The sequence below is a fragment of the Rissa tridactyla genome, chromosome 17, assembly GCF_028500815.1.
Source record: "Rissa tridactyla isolate bRisTri1 chromosome 17, bRisTri1.patW.cur.20221130, whole genome shotgun sequence".
Lineage (NCBI taxonomy): Eukaryota > Metazoa > Chordata > Aves > Charadriiformes > Laridae > Rissa > Rissa tridactyla.
Window position 1 is genome coordinate 1,718,388 of NC_071482.1, and position 24,720 is coordinate 1,743,107.

A 24,720-nucleotide genomic window follows, 5' to 3' on the forward strand; every position below is an offset into this window, starting at 1 on the left:
CCTCCCCCCCATTTTTTTAGAGTGTCCCTGCCCATGTTACTGTTGGATTTAAAGGGCTTAGTGGCATCTAGGCTTGTTCCTCCTGCCATTGCCATGGACTACAGTATGAACACTGTATTCCAAAGGCAACAGCTTTCTCAAAATTTGCTAATACACCTGTGCAAGACATCCCAGCTGTCCCAGGTAGCTTTGCTGTCCCATTAGGCAAGTGACAAAGGCTAAAAGAGAATATCAGCACAGGAAGGCAACAACGATTGCGCACAAAGGAGTGTGGAGGAACAAAGAGACTGATCGGTAATTGTAACTTTCCATCTCGTAACTTGTAGCTTTAACTTGTATCTTTCTATCACAATGCAAAGGAACCACCGTCTGCTGTGTCCAGCCTACCGCATTTGATTGTTCAGCTCTGAACTGACCTTAAGGCACTCTTTGCCAAATTACCCTCACTTTCTCCTGCCATATCAGTCACAGTTGTCCTTCAAATATGCGAGTGTAGTAGGTATTAGAGCTGTTGAAAATGAGAATCAGAGAGTAAGTTGCTTAATGAGTTACTGAGGGTCCTTCCACCCAAAACTACAGCCTTGTTCAAACACACCTCCCAATTTCTCTTTTGATCCATTTCCCTCCTCCTCCTTCTCCTCATCCTCCCTACCATACCCATAACCAACCAGGTCACTCATTTGTATGCTTAACAACAATTTCTGCACAAGGTCTCAGCTGTTTCCTTCAGACAGGAAGGGAGCAGGCGCAGTGGGGGCAGACCAAGGATTGAATTCTCAGTGCAAGCAAAAGACTGAAGAAAACTCTCTAGTTGTTCTAAGAAAAACACGAGACTAAATTAACAGTCTAGAAGATGGAATTAAATCAAATCACTCCCTTTAATATGGACTGTCAGCACCAATCTTGGCATGAATATGCTTAACTCTGGCTGTGCAGTAGGGACTTATCTTGACTGACTCATCAGCTTTAAAGTTTGTCTATCTGCCTTTAACTGATCAGAACTTTAATTTATAGGTAGTCCAGCAATTTCATCCTTGAGGTTTTGTTTTGTGTTTTTTTTTTCTCTGCCCCCCCGCCTTTGTTTTTTTTGTAATGTGCAATACTACTACCTGTGTAGAAAAGATATACGAACTGTCCTTTCCACACCTTCCAGTGAACTGCTACATTCCCAGCACCTCAGCTAACAGAATCTGCTTGCTTTTCGTAGCATTTGTGCTTCTACCTCACTTTTTAAGCACGCTTTTAAGTACAGTCTGTCTGAAACAAGACTTTCCAGCAGCATTCTAATGCTATTTAGTTACTTTTCCCTAGTGCCCTATCCAACATTAAAAGTGTTGTTTAAAAATTACTGTAATTTTATCTTAATTTCATTTGATAATAAAACCTTCAGAGAAAGATTTTAACTCCTTCCCTTTCCAACTGCTAACAAACTCCTTATGCCTTTATTATTTATTTCTCCAAAGGCTGAGCTGGATGGACAAACGAGCAGTAAGCAAGCCAAAAGCAGATTTGGAAGGAATTGGGAAATCCCATCTTCATTGGGAAAAGCATCGCCCCAGAGATTTGAATGGTCTCTCTTGTTTTAGCTTAAAATGGGAATCCCACGTTCTCATTTCAGAAAGTGTTACCTATCCTCTACTTTTCGCATCTGGCAATCCTATTACCCTGATACAAAAAGTCAACATACCCTGCAAACAGTCAGACAAGGATTTGTCACACAGCATTCCTAACAGTGTACTGCTAATGCTGTACATACTGTAACATGGACTACAGTACAGGTATGTACATGGCAAAAACTAAGCTCTGGATGGGTAACCAATTGTGATAATGGCTTTAAGCAAGCAAGTTGTCAGGGTTACTCAGGCACATTAAAGGATGCAGCACTGTTGCATTAATTAGAAGCAGAAAAAAATGGTAAAGCTTATGACTGCTGTACCTGGGATGACAGTAGGCTGAGCAGAAGTTCGGAAAGCATAGTGAGCTGGCTTGGACTTCCCTTGCTGGTTTTCAGCTATCACATAAACCTCATACTCTGCATTCCAGTCCAGGGACTTGAGCATGACGTGGTCACTGCCAGATGGAAGTCTGATCTCTGGTTTCCATTCTGAGGAATGCTTCTGCAGAGCAGCGAGATGGCAGGCAGGGATGCAAAACACACAGCACAACATTAGTAGCCAGCTTTGAGAACACTGTAATGGCTAACTAACAAATGGAGAAGTGGGGAGGTTTCTACACAAGCACACACTCCTTAGCTAATTCAGGGGTGCAAAAATGTCATATGCTGTTGGCTGTACATGGAGAGGACGAGAGATACCGAAGCAGTCGCTTTCCTGCTCAGAATCCTGTCTTCTGCAGCGTTACCACACCTGAAGAAAAACCCTCAGTTTTTCCCCCCATCTTTGCCTCATCACAAGACTACTTCCATTTCAGAGGTGAAAAGCTGCATCTTCTGCACATCTCTGCCCTGCAAAGCACTCCAAGAGTGTTCTTTCATGCCTTAGTATGTCAAATTTAAATAACCTAAGAGACAGAGATTTACCTCTTAACATGGTTCTGGCCTAGCTTACCACTGCCATTCTGTTCTGCACTACTTAAGAGAGATTTTTAAAGGTGCATACAGCTAGTAACTTTGATAATTCCTACTCCAGTTTCAGGGAATCCAGATGTACATTTCACCCAGATGAATTTGAAAAACCCACCGCCAAGATACCTTGAGACAGTCTTAGGCAGTTTTCTGGAACTCAAGTGTACTAACACACTTTTCCATCTCTGCTGGTATTTATGGTTCTGTGATACTAGATTGTCCTTTTGACATTCCAAAGACCACATCTGCCAGACTCAGTCACTGAGAAAGTGTCCTGCTTTCTTAATAGATGGAAAGCTTCCATATTTCAGCTCAAACACACTGGTACAGCTGAGCTGCCCCCAGGTGGATTAAGATTGAGAAAGCGTGTAGACAATAGTTTCAATAACTTCTGGCAACTCTTTCTGCTGCCCTGAAGAGCTTCACATTCTCACCAACCCTCACTCAAGGTCCTATTCCTCAAGGATGTGCTAAGCAATCTTTCTGACCAGCTGTTCTTGTTCTGGTGTGGTGGCGGGTTTTTTTAATGTGTTCCCCCCTGCCCCCATTGTAGGAAAAAAATATCAAATTCCACATAACACAAAACAAGGGCCACGTTCAGCTTACAACAATACTAGCTGCTCATCACATAGATGTTCAATCTGCAGAATAATTAATTTGGTACCGAAGCACCCATTACTCAATCAAATGTGGCAATTTCAATGACCAAAAGAAAGTTATGATTAGATACATGCCTGGAGGTGGGCAATGTTCTACACTATGAACCTCTGGTCCACAGCTATTTAAGTTGTTGCTGGCAATCCCATCTCACAAGTATATGAAATGAAATAACAACTAAGTGCACATAATTACCATATGCTCACAGTTCTAAAAAAAACAGCATGGAGAAATAATCTTTCCTAGTCAAAGTGAAAGAAAGAAAATGAGACAAAGATTTTGTATGTTGCTTCTGTGCATGCCGTGTCTCATACCCTATATACTTCCACCACATCTGCTTAGCATGTATTCCCATACTGGCCTGCCTACAAGCTTCAGGGCTGTCTGCCAACATAGTGAAGCCTGAGTACTGAACAGGCTAAATACAAATCTGGCATAAGCGTCAGTCATACTTACAGCTTTGTATTTGATCAGATAATGTCTAATTGGGGAGCCACCATCATCCTGTTTGATAACGTTCACTTTAATCGAGTTACCATCTTCTCCCATCTGACCTTCCAGTTTGGGTGCGCTGGGTTCCCCTGAAACAATGGTGGATTTAAGTTTAATTGTAAAAAAATTAATTAGGGGAAAAGTACTCATCAAAATCAGAAAAAAATTTCATTATACTCAGCTGCTGCGGTATCAGCCTCACTCTGACCCAGACAGACGACACTGTGTGTCTAGGGTACAAATATTTGCAAGACCCAAGTATTTCTCGCATGTTCGTTTTCACTGATACAAGTTACCGTTTTTGTGTGTGCCAGAATGGAGTCAGAGGCTAAGTGAAAAAGACCTCACCCTTCCCCAAGAATATCCTTGAGCAACGACCAGTTCCTCACTATTTTTGTTGCAAAACATTTATGTGAAACATGCGAAAAATGTCAAAATGTGGCAAACAGGCAGGCTACTCCTGCAGCCATTATATAGATGTAAAGAGCATCATCGAAAAGGGCCATATAGACCTTGTCATACAGACCTGTGCTTGCACTCTGAACGTTGTTTAGGTTTTATAGTTGCTGAACCAGAGACTCACCGGTGTGCTCACTTAAATGAGTGTGGAAAAAACGGTACGGAATCACAACAGCACATCTTTTCACTCAACTTGCACTGGTGTAACTAATTGCAATGAATACGGGCTGGAGAGGTCTAGACCCCTTCACTCTTCTGTAATAACCATTTTTAAAAGAAAAAGCTATCATTTCCCAATTTGCACCCCTGAAAACTGAAACACACTGATTTACAACCACACCTTTTCACACCCATGTCTCTACAACTGCTTTTTCTAGCCAATTCCTCCATAACCTGCACCCACAATCTGCAGATGATGGTTCCCCAATCCAGGCTCAAGTACTTGCTCCTCTTACCTTTACTGTAACACCTCTCCTAACAAGAGTCAAATCCACAGATTGTCCGATTACACATTTACACCCCCACCCCCACAGAAATACTGCAGCAGATCCCTCAAGAGACAGGCATCCTCCTTCCACTTTCATATTACCCCAGGGATCCATTTCTTCCAAAGTGCTCTGACAGCCTGTGAATTTACTATGCAAGAGAAATTATGACCTATTTATTTGTTTTTGTGGAAAAAGAAACACATCAACTGAACAGCCCCCTGTCCCCAACAACATAAGCATCAAATTAGCAAAAGAATTTAAATGATAAAAAGAGTACTGGTCTCTCTTTTGAAAAGTGACATAGACCACAAGAGAGCTCAGATCCTGCTGATTTTCTGTCAATGCCTGTGTGCTTGCTTTGCTCCATTTCGTGTAAAGGCAAGAATGGCTCAGGTTCCTCTAATGCCAATGCTCGTGTGAGACTGGAGTTGGAGCTATTGTTTCTACAGCCCTGAAATGTCCCAAGAGTTTAAATGCTAGTTGACAAAATCATAAATCTCGCTGAAGCTTACTACATCATTTTACAGCACTTAATTCTGTAGTATCAGCTCTGTGATGTAGTCTAAGTGCTTAAGCCATGAATTCTGGGCTTAAAAGCTTCTTAAGAACTTTTGACTGTGTTAGCTGCTATTCTCTGGAAGCCATTCTGCCCAATTTCTTTATGCGTAATTTGAGCAAAACCAACACTGCAATTATTTGTAAGTTAAAACTTACAAATCAGCTGCAGTTGGCAATTCTAGCAAACTCCTGAGATTAACTACACTCTGTTGGTTGGTCTCATTACAAGGTCCTAATTGTTAAAGATATTTTATATAATAATTATAGTGGTTGAATGTTAAAAAGCAAAAAATTCCTACACCTCTGTTTAACCACAGTTACGCATATTTTATGCATTTTGGAAGCATTTCTATTTATTCATCTGAGTGGTAAACAGCTCATTTGGAGCTGACTACAGGAAATTTATATACCAAGAATACAACAGACAATGCACATCCTGTGTTTTGCTGTGCACCTTGACAAATGTTTACAGCCCCAAATGTTTGCACAGGTCTGCTAACGCTGAACACACACTTTACTGTTCTAGCTCAAAGTGACCTACAGTTCTGCTAAAGCACCTCTGTCTTCACTTGCAGCGCCGCTTGTGATTCGGACAATAGGCTTTCTTGAACACGTGTTCACGGATACACCGAAGTGTGGTGAAATACAGTTAAAAGATGATCCAATTCTGAATGTATCCCAAAGAGAACAATTCCAAAACTCTGAAACGTGATATTTGCAACTTAAGAGCCTGAATGTTACCAAATGTGAACAGAACCAGGACACTGAAGGAACATTTGTGACTTTTTAGAAGCTCAGCCTGTTGCCTAGAGTAAAACTTTTAAAAAGATTTAGTTATGTTGCGTTATACTAAAAATGAAAGGAAATAATAAGCCTGTAGTTGTATTAAGATCAACTTTGAAAGATAACATCGGTCTTGGGAATTTAGAGGATCTTCTTTCAACCCAAAAAACATTCTCAATTCTATATCTATTCTGTCTGGATTTGTATTCAGTTACTAATGGAGAGCACATACATTTCTGACTAGACAGAGAAAGGTTAATCTTTCAATATCTTTAAAAGTTGATCTTCAGAAGTAATTTGAAGCCCCTCCTCCGCCCCCTTCCCCTCCAAAGAAAGAATTCAAGCACGGTTTTTGTTTTTTTGTGAAACATCAATGAGAAAACTGCAAGACCTAGACTGAAACAGTAATTTAAGATTAATTTGATTTTCTTGCAGGCTAACGCATGCTCTAACATACTAACTGTTCCAAGAAGGAATTACAATCCATGGATATACAGAGCTCTTTGATGTGAGATACATACATTCCTGTTTCACAACACAGTAACTCCTCTTGAAGATGTAAAGAGGGAATACTCCTTTTTTCCATGTTACATTTTTCTTTTCCAAATCCTTGCCTCTGCCTATATCCCCATTACAAGAGTCCCATGATACAAGTTGGACACTCAAGAGCTGTATTCCACCCTGTGACAGGTTTCTTAGTGACTGTACATTGAAAACACAAAGGTAATGCCGTCGAGGTGACCGTGGTGCTGCCCTTGCATGGACCTCTAATGCGGTTTGAAGCAGATGGCGCACAGGAATAGGTCCTCCTGGTTATGGTGCAAGAGGTACTATGCACTCCTCTGGAGTTCTCCTGGTTCACACGGTATAGGGCCATTCATGTCTCAAGAAAGAATGCGAGAATTTCGTGTTCAAGCGATGACCACCCACATTTGCCATGTGCTTATAGACAAGAGAGTGGATTTTTATCTTTACTGCCAACTAACTGAGGCTGCATATTTAAAAAGCCCTTGCCAGCCCATGTTTCTCCTGGAATTATGAATGCTGAAAATTACCACAATAATCATGTCATTACTATTAACCAATAATTAAATGAAACCAGAAGCAATTGTTCTATCAGTTTTTCACACAAGAAACTAGCTCCCAGTAATAACTGGGGTGAGGCATTCATGGCTACTTATTTTGCTGGACACTGAGATACTGCTGAAACATTTACGAGCAACAATGTTTAACTGTTGCCATATTTGTGGTAGACTTGATGAATGGCTTCACTGATAACTAGGTAGTACAAGATCAACATCTCCTTGGTACTCTTCCCCATTCTCACCTCAGAGAGCTAAATAGTAATAAGTAAAGAGATCTTGAAGTGATAAGGGAACACTGTACTTACAGAATTTGACCTCTTACCTAACACAGGCTAGAAATTTTTTCCAATGATTGAGTACCACGACTAAAACGTGAAGAACATCCTTTGGCAAGATGCTCATTCTTGACAGATTTAAAATGTCAGAGATGCTGCTGTACCTTATTACACAGACATTCCAATGATTAATCACCCTCTCTGATGAAACTTTTCATCACTTTGAATTTTCACTTTTGTGTTTCTAGGTCCCGATTCCTTCCTTCCCCAATAGTTTAAATGCACTTCTGCTCTCAGAAACATTCTCTGCAAATAGGAGAATATGGACCACTCCTAATGGCTGAAACTCAACAGGTATAAAAGGGCAAGCCCTGGTGAAAAATACTTTAGTTTTCTCTCCATAAATACATGGCATTTAATTTATCTTAAGCAGGCAGACGTAATCCAGATACAGGGCTGTAAAATTAAAAATGGGTTAGTGTGTAGTTTCAAACAAAGGAGGAAGAAGTTTAGTGGGAAAAGTTTAGTCCAGCAGAATCACCATCCCTATAGTAAGTCAAAGTGTCAGTAGCTGAAGAGAAAAGGTTGTCATCAGAAGGTTAGAGAAGAAAGTCAAAAGTCATGCTCACAGAACATGCATCCTCCCTACGGGATGGGGGCTGAAAAGCAAAAGTGCATTACAAAGGTGTCTACATGCCTGGAGATCTCCCATTTACAGAGATGACTGGACATATTGCAGAAATCTGCCTATTCCACCCATAAAACGTGGGATCCTTAAAGAATCCCCCTCGTGATGCTGCTGCTTAGCTTATTGAGAGTAGACAGCTCCAAGCATGCCAGACTTCTTCTGTATAATCATTTTACAAACACCTAGCTGCTTAGAATTCACTTCGCTGCAGAAGGAGGGATGCAGGATCTTATGCTTTCACTCTACGGTGCGACAATGCTGATTATGTCTGAGCCAGGTGGCACCTTATTCAGCCCAGCAGCAAGTATCAAATAACGCAAGTGGAGCCCCTGGAGGGCAGCAGACAAGCAACTTAAATTTTCACACCTATTCTTTACTCTCCTTGAGAAATGGAGAAATTTGTTCAAAGATGTAAAGTTTATGGGTTTCAGCCACCCTACATACTTTGTTAGAATTTGACCACTTCCACTGATTTAAGCTTCACCCATAGGACACTCTTCAGCAAAGGAAAAAAAGTAAACCAAATAGGTGCTTTACCTAAGAGAAAAGCCAGTAGACACGCATGGCACACTGCCTGCTTCTTGCAGTTTAAACTATTTTTGAGCAAACCTTCTCTGGAGCTGAATTCAGGAGACTTCATGAAGTCCTGTATTTTGAAAGGCGACTCATCGGCTCTATGAAGGCTATTCCAAAGGCACCATTGCCCAGAAATTACGAGGTGTGAATTAGACAGCCATCAATTTCATTAGTGCCTCTTAGTAAACTATGTCTGTTTCTGCGCTCTCATCTTCTGTGGCTCTGGGGCCTTTTGCTTTTCATTAACTCTTCTTTCTTTACCTTTACAACCACAAAGAGCTGCACAAAAAAACCCAACCAGACTCAAGCTCTTCAACACTCATCTGTCCAGATCCCTCCCCCATTCCTTATGGCTGACTTCTCAAGAAACAATAATGACATCAGGAAAGACTCCTGGCTGCATTGGTTTGCCTAACATCAGATTTTAGGCCAGAAACATCTTGCTGGCCAGTATGAGACACAAGACACTGGGACTAGGTGGCTCCAGTCTTGCAGCTCCTATCTTCTTAGGAAGCAGCACAATCATTTTACTGGTTTCTATGAGAACTAATCAATTGCTGCACTGTACTGGATTACGATGCAGGTCCCAGGAGTCATCTAAGTATCACTGCATGGTCCTTCTCTGCCAGCAACCAAGTTTGTTACTTTCAGAAAGGAAAAAGCCAATACTTTGCTCTCATAAGAATACAGAACAGTACATTATGATTTATGATGGCCCTGCCCTGTCAGGGTGCACATCATTGGGAATCCAGTATTAAACTCAGAGATCCATTCTTTGAGCTTCAGATGTAACCCATAATGAATATAACCAATTGTACTTGAAATAAGGAACCATTCTGCAGGCTCCTGAATCACTCACTACCTCTTAGCTCCTACACATGATGTGAGGGTAGCTGAGGACAGTGCTCTGAGCCGTTACATTTTCAAATTATTTTTTATCCACTCCTGTAAGCCAATAGCACCAATAATCTCCTGCTGCAGGGAAGCACTAAATGCTTCCTGGTATCTTTCCACCATTGTTTAATTTATATTCAAAGTGCTTCCTTGATCTAATGCTAGTCTGATGTGGTTGGATTTCAGAAGCTAACTGTTTTTAATTATCTGGGTTTCAGAGAGCACCACAAGCACCAGGACTGGATGCAGCTGTAGTGAAAAAACCTGAGGTGGGTAGAGAAGAGACTATGAAAAAGCAGCACAAACTTTTCCCTAGTCACAGGACACTGAACACATGCAGTACAGTGATAGCAGTGCAAATGACAGAGACCTTTTATCACATCTCTTCTCCACTCCCATCAAATGTGTTCCTTCTGACCACCTTTGAAAAGCAGCTCAAATTGGTTACTAGACAACTGCAGCACTTTAGACTAGGAACTTAAATCCTTGCCCAGCTGGCACTGAAGAAAGATCCTGCATCCTTGCTGTGCTTAGAGAATACAACTGCAATCTATGGTAATTTATGCAACACATGAACAAGGAAGCAGCTGATTTCTGCAATCTTTGAGCATCATGTAAATACGACTAGATTGCGACCTACAGCATCACGATTTGAAACAAACATCAGCCATACCTATGGAAAGTCTCCATGAGTGGTAAATATACAGGGGTGAGAAAGAATAGGTAGGGAGTCTTCAGAATGCACATAAGAGAAGCAAATAGCAACAATCAAAAATAAGGAACAAAACCAGAAGAACATGCAAAAACAAGACAACCAAGTCTTCAATCCTCCTGGATTTTGACCAGAGCGAGAAGACACTAGGGGAAGAGGGGCTGCTTTCATGCTTGCAGTCATGTGGGAAGGTTACTGGTGTTAGTTTTGTTTTCCTGGCAAACTCCAGCCAAATCCTTTCCTGGTGGTGGTCCAAGACAATAAGGTGATTTCAGAATTCATAGATTGAAAGAAGCCAATTGATTCCTGGTTTTCGAAATTAGTTGTTTAGTTGGGGAAACAGAAAAGCAGGAGTTTCCCTCCCTCCCCCACTTTAGATTATGCACAGAGGATTAAGTGAAGTTGTAAAAATCAGTAAAACATAAAAAACATTGCAGAAAATGTTTTCACTGCCACACACTTCACTTGGAGACTCATTTCATCTCCATAAGCTGCAAGGGTCAATCATTTGCTTCTTGATTTCATGGAGATCACCAGCTACTGTAACTGTTGCTGGTCAATGAGTTTAGATTAAATCCCTTGCCAGGCTCTGAGACAGTGTGTGGGAGGAATGAGGTGCTCTGGCAAGAAAGGTGCAATAGAATGCACTTCTGATGCAAATTGTGTGAAGTCTAGCTCCCATCGTGTACTCTGTGTGCCCCCACATATACTACTTTATAAAACATAGTTCCCACTCTAGCTATGTTTAAGTTTTACTCAGGATAGAAAAATTTCTTAAATCATAATGTGACTTGCGTACCAATAACTAAATTTCAGAGATAGGTAATTTCGGATCCTTTTGATAGGCTACTAAGTATGTATACTGTGAATGGGTGTGTGTGTATATATATATCTCAATATAAATATATACTGTATTGGGTCAAAATGTTGCTAAAGCAACAGGAGATACGGTGTTGACATTATCTGAGCATCTTACCCACAATCTCCCACCAACTAGCAGTCTGTAGTTGGCACACTGCTACCCTGAAAGGCAAAAGGATTTTTACCATTGGTGTTAATGCCAGAGAGAGTTTTAGAACCTTACTGGAATGCCGATTGTTGGATTCTGATAGTGGAAGAAGCAAATGACTGAGCCACATGATTTTTGTCTTTATTGTTTTTTTCTTTTTTTTTTTTCTTTTTTTTTTTTTTTTTTTTTTTGTCCTCCCCCGCCCCCGGTTTTTTCAAGCTCAGTGTGGAAGACTGAAGTTGAGTTCTTCACATGCAGACAGTGGTGAGCAACTTCTCCAAAAGGCTTGTAGAAGGATTTTGGAGTGATGGAATTTGGAGATCCCTGGTCACTGGCCAGAGGGGAATCCTCATCCCAGATCTAGGCAACCAATCAGAACAAAGTATTTTACCTTCTGTTCACCAGCGTGGACGACATCATCAGCACCATGCAAGCCACATGACAAAGTCACATGATACGCACGCACATGATTGGTTGAAAGGAAAGTGGAGGAGGTCACATGGAAAATATAAAAAAATTAAAAAACTGATGTAAACAATGGGCAAGGGAAAAATCAACAACAGAATTACAGACTAAATAAAATAGAAACAAAATTAAATTAGCCAGTATATATCAGAAACACTGGGGAGACAGTAAAATCACCTGGAAATACAAGAATATTAAACCATAGAAAGCACTGAGTTATGACCTTGTGAGTGTTAGGCACAGCTGCATCGCTGCATATTAATACCAAGTCAAAGAAGAAACAAAAATTATTGTAGAATGTGCACCAGAACTTGGACAGCTGAAGGAATCCACAAGACTGTTGGAAAGAAAAAGGGAATACATTGTTATTCAGAAACAGCCCACGTAGCAGAGGTGAAATGGTCAAAATCATAGCCCACGCAGTTCAGTGAAGACAAACCTTGGCATTTCATATTGATGTATTCTACCCCCTGCAGAAACAATTATCTTCCTAAATACCAACAACAATAATGACTGAAAAAGAGAAAAACCCGCTGCGCGTATACATTTGCAAGGACAGAGCTTTCGATCAAAGAGCTGCAACCAGATTTTGGTCAAACTGACAGTTGTCACTCAAAGTGCATAAGCTCCGTCCAACTCATTCAGCCTGAAGATCTGAGAAATGGCACGAGTACAATGAATTACACTGATGATTTCATGTGTGCAAGGGCTTTTTCTATCAACGAGGAAAGGAATGAAGTGCTCTGCACTGGAAATTAATTACAATTGATGGCACGAGGAAGACAGCTACTGCTGAAAGAGATGAAAAAGAGTGCAGACTGCATGACAGGGGAATGAAAAGAAAAGAAAAAAGTAAATCAGTTGTCAGGCTGGAGGACACCACTAACTCCATGCTCCATTTCCCTTCCTAAATTACTATCTATAACTTGCATTTTTCATGATCGTTCCTTTGTCTCATCTTAATGAGGCTACTTCACAGTGCTCTGGTACTTCCCTGTTAATTTGGTGTAAAGAGAATTAAACCCCTAATCTTTTGGGTGCTTCTATCTGACAAGATTAAGCGCATACCATTACTGGGGAAAGAACTGATAGTACAAAATGCAAAACTGATTTGTGATATCTAAGCTTTCAATCCATTTTCTCTAGTTATAAACACAGACTCACGGAACTCCAGGTAAGCGTATCATGAAGGAGAAAAGTTTAAGAGTTACTGTGAGATTACCTGAAAAAGTCTTCAGTGTCTTCTGCTCATGAGGAAACATACTTCCAAATCCCCAGTAAGCTTAACATAACACGAGATATAAAAACAGGCAAGTGAGGTTGCCTTTGAGATCACTTCCTCCCTACAGAAAGCTTTAGTTAAAGATCAAGGGCAAAATAAGTAGTATAAATATAACCAAAAGCTACCTTGGATGACGCTTCTAAGACACAGAAGAAGTTTGGAAATACTGTCTTTATCTTACAACCCTGAAATTCCTCCTGTTGTCATGGGTAGAAGTCAGCTAGTCCAAACACTGTTGTCTTGGAGCTTGCAAGAGGAATGAGGCCCTGGTACACATAGATTTCTACTCACAGGCAGTACTTAGGTGAATCTGAGAACACAAGGGCTTTCATAGTCAGCTCTGTCTCTCTCAGGACTATTCGACCAAGGAACCTGATAAAAACATCTTTTATAGCTAACATTAATATCAGGGTTTGTTAAGAGATACGGACCATTGACCAGCTTACTTGCAGATCATATTTTTAAAAAGGATGAAAAGAAGAGATGCAGTTTTGTCTGTTCTGTGAAAATGCTTCTCTCTAACTCCATAGCTAACTAGATCTTAGAGTTGTCTCTTAATATCAAACTCCTTTGGAGACAGGGACCTCAGCATTGTTTTCCTTGAGGCACTGCAATAGCAGCTCTTGGATTCTGGTTGGACCCAGGCAGTGGCAGCAAATACACACATCTGTACTTATTTCCTGGTAAATCTAGAATGAGTGAAAGGAAAAAGAAAAGGAGTGTGAAAGACAAATGAATTAATGAACAGCTTTTATCAAACTTTCACATGTCATGTAAATAGGCTTCGGACACACACACATGTCTATCTTCTAACAAATACTTGGTGGCCAGGCCCATTTCATGGGGAAAGAAATTCCTAAGCAAAAAGCATCACCAGCTCCTTGGTATGCCCATGTGACCTTTTTCCCAAGACTGCAACCTATTTTGAATCGACTACATGCACTGTGCAAGATAAGACAGAAAGAAACACTTGGCTTCCACCTGCTTGTCTCCTGCTCAGTGTCCTCCACCTCCCGCATCCTGCAACTGTTTGAATCTGTTGGCCATTATCTAGTACATATGAAAAAAGTTCCTATAGATTCTGGAAAACCAGGAGACTGGGTAGAAGACAGACCCAAATTAGTACCTCAACTGAAAAAAAAAAACCACCACAAAACACCTCTTCAAGTAACCTCAAACATTGGTAGGCAAACCAGATTCCACAGTGGAGAGAGCTACAAGATAAAATTCATTACTGCCACTGATGCAGAACTATTGATCTAAGCAATCTAAGAGGATTAAGTCAAAGGAGATATATGTTCCTAAACCTCTTACAAGACTATAGACATCTCCCATATGTTACTGATCACATAAAATCAAAAACCTCACTAAAGCCAGTTAAGAAACTTTCTTCAAGTTTGTTAGATTTCAATTAGTTCCACTGCTTATTTTCCTGACTTCATGATGCTACACAGCAGCTGTCAATTTCTAATTGATCTTGATTTCATTCATTTAACCACTGAGGTTAGGTTAGGGTAAGACACAAGATCATTCAGCATCATCATCAATAATTAAACGATGCAAAGTTATATGAGCACCTGCTTTGTGCCAATGCCCTTTTATACTTTTTGATATCGCATATTCATATGCCGCAGAACAACATAGCATACAAAACAGATGTGTCTACTATTTGCATAAATTGACTATGTGCACAAATGACAACGAGGCAGTAAGAGGTCAGATCTGCTTCTGTTCAGTATAAGGCTTGAACTTCAACTTAGGTGAAAAAGGAAACTTTTACCTTTAAAAAACCCAACACACACCCCCAACAAAAGTGTAGAAAATGTTTATCATGAACTAGCTCTTAGTGTCTTTTCTGAGTAAAAAGGCCCATTCTTTTTAAGGAACAAAAAATGTTCTGTAAAACATTAACACAGCATTTTCCCTCATAAGTCCAGCTATCTCCTAGCCCCACATATGAACAGCCATAATGGATTCTCTGCTTCCTAAGAAAAAAAGAAAAAAAAAAAAAAAAAGATTATTAGAAGACCTGCTGGTTGCGACCTTTCCCCTGCCCTTCGCCTTCTCCACCCCACCCTCCAAACTCTGATCCAAATTAAAAGTTCTCTCCAGCAATACAGAACCACTACCACTTCAGATGCATCAGTAATTACGATTTGGAGTATTGTATACAGGAAAAATAAGGAAAGCATTCGTTGTGGTCACTGGCAGACAAAAGGACATTTCATGCGATGTGTAAGACCATGGAATGTGCCAGTCATAAATGCAATCATAATTTTTATTCTTATAATTCCTTTGACAGTTCTAGACTAGCCGTACTATCCTCTCCCTCCATCCCAAACCCCCAAATTCTTGCATACTTCATGCTTTTAGTATTTTCTATTTAGAAGTGATGAACCATTTCTAACCCACTACAGGTAAACACACAGGTATTTATCTTAAAGACCATATTAACAGAAACACATACATTTTATTATTGCAAATCAAAGAAAACCAACACAAAACCATAGGGCTTTGTAGAAACGATTTAGCTGCTCAAAACACACATATGCACCATATAAACCTATGTCTTCCTGAAGTATTTGTCTTCCAGGACTACGTTGCAAATACTTGCTTGGCTTTCATATTGGCATGTGATTGTCTATAAAGCTTCTCCTACGTGTAAAGATTAAAATCACACTTGATACACCCACTCAGTATCAGGAAGGTGTGTCACTGAACTCTTAACAGCTAGTCTAAACCAGACATTTCAAAATGGTTCTTTTACGTACAAATCAACTAATGCAAGTTTTACCTATTTTTCCTTAGACTGCTCAGATCCAGCGTGGAAGCATCTGCTTACCTGACCCAGTCTCACTGGAAACGGCTATCTGAGAAATGGTACTGAGCAAGACCTGAGGGAATCTGAATCCAATTCCCATTTCAGATACGGACTTCTGAAGTCTTAGATCTCTTTTAATGTGGGTGGGGTATCAGTGGTAAGATGGGGCAATGCTCCCTCTCCCCACAGTCCTCTCTCCTGTAAGATATTCTACATCCTCATTTGCATCTTGTTTCAACATCCAGCATCCATAGTTGTAATATCAACTGGATCTCCCTAAATTCACAGAAAACAGACCGAGGCAGGGTAGCAAGAAGATTATTTAGTCCACATCTCTTTTGCAAAGGCAGCTTTAACACTAAAATCACTAATGGAAAACGTGAAAGGAAAACATTCCTTTTGGAAAAGATAATTTACATTTTTTCCCCCTACATGTTTCTTCTAAATCTTGTATTTCCATTTTTTACTGCATGCTTGGTAGGACAACAGGAAGAGAAGGAAGAGTGGTACCATGCTGGGTTCTTAACAACTACATGCTCACACAACACATTAATGCCAGATTGTTGGTTAACAGACATCAAAGTAATGCAGTATAGTGCTTTAATTCCCTCAATAGAAGGGCTACAGCATAACAAATAGCACTCCGGACCAAAGGGGAGCAGTTCCCATCTACTCACTTGGTGGCTCTGAGCTTTCAGATTCAGCAAGAGTCTGAGTTGCTATGGAAACATGAAGGATAGATAGGACACGTAAAGGTGAAGCATACCATGTAAATACGTTATAAGAGGCAGAGACGGGATGAAAGAAAGGAAAGAGAGGAGGTCTAATGAGGAGAGAGTGAGAATTATACTGAATCCTTATGGCAGATGCGTATTACCTGAAGAGGCTGCGAAAACTGTGCTCTGCTACTGCTGTTTTCCAACCCCTCTCCACAGGGAGAGTTGTGCCGCCAGATGCAGGCCCTTCCAGGTGACAGGGAAGCCAGCCTGCACTGGCTGGCTCCTGCAGTAAGCCAGGGCTCCAAGAGTCCCTACTGATGATTTTTCATCCTGAAGAGTTTTGAAGCTCTGAATCCAGTTTCAGAGACAGCTTCAGCATTTCTGCCTTCTTTTGATCCAAATAGCAACCTAGGTTCACATCCTGCTAGCCCATTAAGTACTGAAATTTCTGGAAGACCCTCTAAAGCAGCACCCCATTGCTAGCTTTTGCCCAACTATAGAAGACAAAGGAGCAAGGACTAATGGGAACTTACCCTTCCAATACATTGTTCTTTCTCACCTGCACTAGGGCCAGGGTACAGGCAGAGAGGAGGAAAAAAGATCTAACAGTGCAACAAAGTGTGAGCACCCTTAAGGAAATAAGGCAGTTTTGAGAGAAGCTGACAGACCGAAAGCCCCTTGGGAATGCTGCTAAGCACTCCACTCCCTACAGCAAAGGCAGACTGTACAAACGCCAAATACAAGGATTACCAGGGCAGGACAAAGAAGCAAGTCTCTACTTCCTGAAGTCATGGGAAGAATGCAGCATGAGACACATGAGCTGTGAGGGATTTCTCTACTATTTTAATATAACATCTTTAAAACCAAAAGAATTGTCACTGTCCTGTCTTCATGACCAGACAGAGAACTACATCTACAGAGGGGGGTAAATGAGGCGTCTTAAGAGGCTGGAGAGCAGCCCTGCGGAAAGAGGTCTGGGGATTTGGGTTGATGGCAAGTTGAATATGAGTCAACAGTGTGCCCTGGCAGCCAACCATGTCCTGGTTAGCTAGCCAGTTGAGGGGGGTGATTGTCCCACTCTGCACTGCAGTGGTGCGGCCCCACCTTGAATACTGTGTGCAGTTTTAGGCATGTTAATATAAGGAGGACATCAAACTATTAGAGAGTGTCCAGAGGAGGGCACCCAAGATGGTGAAAGGTTTCGAGGGCAAGACTTACGAGGAGCAGCTGAGGTCACTTGGCTGGTTCAGCTTGGAGAAGAGAAAGCTGAGGGGCGCCCTTACTGCAGTCTACAATTTCCTCAAGGGGGGCAATTGAGAGGGAGGTGCTGATCTCCTCTCTCTGGTGACCAGCGATAAGACACAAGGAAATGGAATGAAGCTGCATCAGGTGAAGTTCAGATTGGGCATTAGGAAAAGGTTTCTTTGCTGAGAGGAGAGGGTGGTCGGTCACTGGAACAGGCTCCCCAAGGAAGTGGTCACAGCACCAAGCCTGGCAGAGTCCAAGGAGTATCTGGACGATGCTCTTAGTCATATGATTTCATCTTAGGTAGTCCTGCAAGGTGCAGGGAGTTGGACTTGATGGTCCTTATAGGTCCCTTCCAACCTGAGATATTCTATGATTCTAAGAATTCCTTTTGGTCCCATGGTGATATCAGTGCTGCTGGTGTGAGGGGAGAAAAGAATAGACCCTTGTGTGGTTTGCAGCCTAAATCTGATTAGGTAGATTTTAAAAACCAATGAAGCAGAATATAAAGAAATGAGTTTTCTTCCATGGCACCAAAAGATGTCCTAGTAACAAGCTTAGGGAAGCACAAGCCATTCCCTGCTGATCACTTGAGTATTTTCCACTCTATTTAGCTGAGAAATTAAACTCTTTATTTGCTGTGCTAAGTTGATTTCAGGAAATTTAGCCTCACACCACAAAAGCCGAGTAGATCTCATAAAATGCCCCCAAGAATGGAACACAAATTTATCAGAAATCTTAATGGTAAAGGCCAGTGACAACAACCAGCTTTGACATGGGCAGGGTTTCACTCTACTCTTTATCTCTTTCCTTCCATGAGTCCAGCATATCTGGGAGAAGGCTGTGACTATCAAACTTATGCTTATCTGCAGTTCCTCTACCTGAAGATTCAGTTTTCGCTAAGGGGAAACCACCCCCCCCAAACATATATACATATACAGAAAAGAAGGAAAACACCCAAGGATGTTAGGCAGACTGCACCGCACTCAGTGAGGAGATGCATGCAGAGCAAAGTGGAACAAAGACAACAGCCTCTTCTACCATACTCACTCTCTGCTAAACGGGAGGTGGGTACAGCAGTACTTGCTAAAGAAAGAGAAAGGAAGGTGAAGAGGGGAGTTGATTCCTGTTAAATACTGCCAAGAGATGGAAAATTAAAAAATAAATTGGTAAGATTTTGTCAGACCAAGCCTCTCTGGACACAGAGCGCAAGCAAAGTAAGAGCACTTTGCCAGACCTACATTTTGGATCCCCTGGGACTTCTTGCTTTAAACCAACTTTCTCATAACACAGGCTCATTAAACACACACCACTGTTCAGCAGCGCTCCCAGGAGTTCAAACCAATGCTGTTCAAGGCCAGAAGAGATTCTGGCCAGCGCTGTGTGTATGGCAGCAAAACACAGCCTACATGACCACTGTTTTGGCGAAGGCCATTGCTAACTATCCTATTGCCAGCTTTTTTATTTTTTTTTTAAATTATATTAAGGTATTTTGATATCAAACCCACACACCATACACATACACTCATGGTTTAACACATATTTGAGTTGCACTTGCACAACAGCTAGAATAGCTGGGGCTCAAAAAGAAACTGTTCACAAAGTCTGTGTGCAGCCTTTGTTTGCCTTCAGATTTATAAGGAAAAGGAAATGCAGAAAAACAGTGAATTGTTGGGATGAAAATGCAAACCCAGGTCAAGTCAGACAGATATCCTCCCAGCCCCACAATTCCCATCTGTGCTAGTATAGTACATCATTAACACTAACTACTTGGGCCTTCATGTGCGTAAGATAGAAAAAAAGTACTTTTTGCTTATTGAGGAAAATGAAAAAAATCAAAATAACTATGGACATATCCCAGCAGGCATTAAAAAATGGTGTCAGTTTTTACACTGAAGTAGAAACTTTAAACAATAGCACAGGGAAAACTAGTTGCTTTGGCTAGTCTGAAAATACAGCCTTGGCTCGTGTCAAAACACAGTTTTTATATTCTTCCCTGTAAAATTTGTGAAACATTTCTGTGATCTTCAAATCACACCAGACTAGGGGACACCCAGCTTCCTCCTGATTTTGACTTTGCCCACAAACAGGTAATATTGCGCGACTGAAATTCCAGCATGGATGAAAAAAAGGCATTTTTGCTGTGCCACCAATTTCTTTACCAGTGCTGCAAACCAGTTCATGATCTGAGATAGGTTTTGAGAAGCCCAGAGAGCAGAAAAAGAATTAAGAGAACCAAATACTCAGAAGGATCACAGCTGCAAGGCATAAATGTGCTTGAAAGAGCATTAACAGAATTTAATTTGTAAATGAAAAAAACCCACCATCATAGCTCACAAAGAAGGAAAAGAGAAACCAAACTTACCCTACAAGGGAGACCAGTTAGGGACTACAGACTGATTGATAGCCAACTGCCACGTTAAAAAAAAAAAAAAAAAAAGAAAAAAATTCCTCTACAAGTGTGATTTAATGGTCTTCAAAGCCACGTACCTGTCCCCAAGTGATGAACATGAGGCTTAGCAGACAGATCTGTCGATGTGGCTGAAACAAAGCTTTTAATGTTCTTTTTCCTCTCTTCTTAATTGGATCTTTTCCCTTTTCCTGTGGTACTGATCTGCATAGAGACTGAATATCTAAGCCCTTATCTCCCTTGTGTATCCTTGACTATGTCCAATTCAGAAGGGCCTACCAAATCATTTGCCTGACAGTTAAAATACTAACCACAATTGACTTCATGTAAGGGATATATTACTTCTACCGAAATTAACAAGCTCCAAACAATTTTAGGCAACGGGCTGCACATAAGTTCTTGGAAACGTGTCTCCCACTTGACTCTTTGTAACTACTGCAATTTGGAATTCTGTCTATCCATCTGTCCATTCATTCATCTAGCTTGACTACCAATCCATTCATCTTGTTAGTGGTTCACCAAGTCCAAGCTTTTGGGTAATACAATCCTTAAGGAAAAATAGCACAAGCATGATTCAAACTCTGTTATTAGGGTTAAAAAAAAATAAAAATTCTTTCCTTTTTTACTTCAACTTCAGAAATCTCAAAGATTGTGATAGCAGCTTCATAAAGCTTACCAATGCAATCTTGGGAATAACAACAGTTCACCACAAGGACATATACTTTAATAAGCAGAATAATGCTCACTTAGATAAAGAGGTTTCTTTTGGCTGCCATTGTTTAACTCTGATTTGAAAGGCACAAAGCTATGGAGCATACAATGTTTCACTGAACCCAACTGACAATTAAACTTATCCATCAAATCTCTCTAACTCATTTTGCACTGGGAAGGGGGAAACATGCATTTTTTTTTTTATTTAGTATGAGGTTTATTTATTTATTTGAGTATACGATCTACACAAGTGCTGGAAGACTTTCCAAAGACCACAAAGTATTAGTGAGAAGAGGCAAAAAATGTTAATTTTTTCTTGAAGTTTTTACTTTCAAAGAAAGTAAAAGGTACTAAAAATTCTGAAGTTTTTGGTTGGCTCTTAATTGGTCTAAACCAGATCTGCAATTTAGCTAAAACTTTCTACTGGTTTGTTGTTGTTTTTTTTTTTTTTCTGAATTACCTACATTTCATTAAAATTTGAAATTTTTTCATCGATTCATAAACATTAAGCCTTCCACTACTCCACTCTGTAATCAACAAGCTAACTATTATTATTAGACAATCACTAAGTTAAATATTTGAATTGCATGCTTTACAATAAAGACAAAGACGTTAACCCCTAATTCTGTTCTAAAAAGAGCACTATTACCCATAGTAGGATGGCTATTCTAGTGTCAGTCTTGTTAGGAAATGGACAGTACCAGTTACTTCATTTCTAAAGACCCTGAGAGGAAAAAGGTACTAGATTAAAAGCTGATGTTATGTATGTTAGAGGAACACTCTAGGAATATAAAAAGAGAGTGGAAGAAATGCAGAGAGGCACTTACGTGAGTGAGGGATGCCTGCAGTTTTTCCATGGATGGAACAGATAAAAATAAAAGACAGATAGACAAAAAAAAATAAGATGTAGAAGAGGTGAGGAGATAGAGAACATGGAGCTGGAAAATCAAAATACCATCAGCTGTCTCAAATCCAACCCTAGGGAGTCGGTAGGTTACAGGAGTTATCACAACAGACGGGACATCAATTGTGAGGGCTACCTTACTGCACAGAGCCTGGGATTTCCAAGCAACAAGGCATGTGTACTGTCCCATACTGCTTGGCAATTCTAGTGAGGCAGAAGTTGGCAGACTATAATCAAGACCATGCACAGCTCACAGGGCCTCAAAGCATGCACGTAAATTGGCTAGGAATATGACTAGCTCTGAATTCAGGAAAAGATCCTGCATAGTCCTTTCAGAAGAGCTATGAAACAGGTACATGAGTACAGTTGTGATGGTGGGAAAAAGAAAAGGCTGTAGATCTAAACGCAAGTGTAATGGGAAAGAAGAACCCCAGGGGTTGGGGATGGTTGAATATAGATCCTAATACTTGGATGAGGTTGTGTACCAAGGATAAGAGGCCACCTCCCTCCCCTGCCTGCTTTCGGCACATCTGCCCTACCTACTCTGCACTTTTTTTCCCCCGTTTCTCTACCTTCCTGTCTTGAATAACTCTCTCTGGTTTTTGATTCTTGTCACTTTTGTTCCTAGTTGAAACAGAAGGGAAAGTGTTATGCCACAGCAGAGCATCCTGCCATTTGAGTGAAATATTACCCATTAAAGCAGAAAAGAGGTTGTGGAAATTGCCTTACATGCTGCATGGGTACCTTATGCAGTGATATGCAGAAAAGAGAAATCTCCCCCCCTCCCCCTCCTTCCACAGTTCATGGCCAGTCCTACGCTGAACCTCTAAACTTCCAATTTGCAAAAAACCTGCCTTGTGATATGACATTACATGCTCTATGACCAATGCCCTTCTCAACTCACTGCTTTTTCTTATTAAAACTCTCCATGGCACAGTCCCTCTCTTTGACAATATGAAGTTTATATTAGTAACCCAGGGCTCAAACTAGTAGAAATAAAATAGCTCCTCTACCTCCTACCTTCAAAGAAGGTTTTTAATTAGTAATGAAATTCACTACAATCAAAAAGCACAACAAAAACAAAGGGTGCAGAAGAAGGGTCTGCAAAAGAAGATGGTGTCATCCATGCATGGCAGAGATTCCCTGGACAGATGCAAGGAAAGAGAGCCAGAGGGAGGTCTCAGTTTTACTTACGAACTGGTTGTGTCTTGAAGTCAGATGGTAGGCTAATCTCACCCACACCCTTGCCATTGACCGCAGACAGTCTCACGGAGTAGGTTGTTTCAGGTTTCAGGCCAGTGATAGTGATCACACCCTCCACATTTGCTGTTGCAGAAACAAGGGAGAAAGGGCAAAGAAAGGCTCAGGCTTTAACTCAACAATAAATGCTATGTTTCTATCATACAGTTTTGCCACGCTCACCCCAAATAACAGAGTCCTCTTCTGGGCCCAGCCTCACATAAACAGTGCAGACAAAGAGAAAAGGTCAGAGCTATCACCTCTGTGTCAACCAGCTGATTAGAGAGGTGTATTGCCACAGCCTCTCTAGAGGGTTTGTAGCAGAGTTCGTGATAGACACCAGAGGGCATCAGCCCTTGGCCTGTGCCAAGGAGCTCCTTGAATAATGCTCTTCAAGACCACTGTCATGTGGGGATAGTAGATGTAACACCTAGAACTGCTCATCTGTTGGGCTGCACGATCCAACTGAAAGCAAAGCCTTCAGCAGGAGAGAAACCCATCTCTCTCCTTTAACAATCCGTAAGGAGGTCAGACGCAATGTAAGAGATGGAAAGAAGCTGCTGTGGGGTCATCGTGATATGAAGAAAGAAATAAGCTCTTTTTTTCCTGCACTCAAAAGGCGCTCAAAGCCATCCTATCACTCCCCCTCCTCAGCAGGACAGGGGAGAGAAAACAGAACAAAAGGCTCGTGGGTTGAGATAAGGACAGGGAGATAACTCAGCAATTACAGTCATGGACACAACAGACTCGACTTGGAGAAAATTAATGTATTGCCAATCCAATCAGAGTAGGGTAATGAGAAATAAAACCCAAACCTTAAAAACACCTTCCCCCCACCCCTTCCTTCTTCCCAGGATTAACTTTACTCCCAAATTCTCCACCTCCTCCCCAAAGCGGCACAGAGGGATGGGCAATGGGGGTTGTGGTCAAACACAACATCACAATGACATTACATTCTCTATGACCAATGCCCTTCTCAGCTCGTTGCTTTTTCTTATTAAATCTCTCCATGGCATAATCCCTTCTTTTTGATGCTCCGCTCTGACTTTTCCCTAAAGAAAGAAAGTCTTTTGAGATGCAGGTGGGGGAGGTAACATCTTGTTTTATCATCCTACCTTCTTTTGCATCATACAGCCTCGAATGCCATTCTCCCTCACCCAGTGCTCTCCACTCTGCTTTGTACTTGAGGATGGGCACCCCTCCAGTAGCTTCAGGCTCATCAAACTCCACCTGGGCAGTACTGGAATAGGGCTCCACTCTGTCAATGGAAGGAGAGGATGGAGTATCTGAGGGAGGAAGAGAAAACAACCAGTGATACAGAAGACAGCAGGAAACAAGGATGCCCAGTTCCATTGGCAACAAAACCAGAAAACTAGGAATATCAAACACACTCTTGTCATGACTTCACAAAGGAGAAGGGTAGGCCTAAGGCCCCCCTCAGGGGGGGAAGATTGTTAAGAGTGCTTTTAAGAACGCTAATTAGTGCAGAAACCTTCATCTTGTCTCTCCTCTAAGAGGCTAGAGACTTGCACTACCTTCTTCAAAGGGGACAACCAGAGCAGAGTAGCAAGAGCATCCTGGATGCTATTCTGTCCCCACAGTCTCTTCCGTAGGGCACTCCAATGCATAGCTTGACCATTCTTAAATCTGCCTCTATAGCAGCC

General features: G+C 41.2%; 1 protein-coding gene across 9 annotated transcripts in view; it reads right to left on the reverse strand.

The window, feature by feature from the left end:
- NCAM1 (neural cell adhesion molecule 1) overlaps positions 1-24,720 on the reverse strand; it is a 144,904-nt gene that overhangs the window by 14,941 nt on the left and 105,243 nt on the right. For 4 of the 9 annotated variants that reach the window (XM_054223106.1, XM_054223108.1, XM_054223111.1 and 1 more), the window contains exons 13-17: positions 24,172-24,342; positions 23,012-23,143; positions 21,741-21,755; positions 3,698-3,822; positions 1,937-2,117 (exon numbers count right to left, since the gene is read on the reverse strand). In XM_054223106.1, coding sequence (XP_054079081.1) covers positions 1,937-2,117; positions 3,698-3,822; positions 21,741-21,755; positions 23,012-23,143; positions 24,172-24,342 — 624 coding nt within the window. Of the gene's footprint in view, positions 1-1,936; positions 2,118-3,697; positions 3,823-11,651; positions 11,655-16,505; positions 16,548-18,842; positions 18,879-21,740; positions 21,756-23,011; positions 23,144-24,171; positions 24,343-24,720 lie in introns of all 9 variants that reach the window. The other 5 variants (XM_054223113.1, XM_054223107.1, XM_054223114.1 and 2 more) reach the window with 2 other exon arrangements.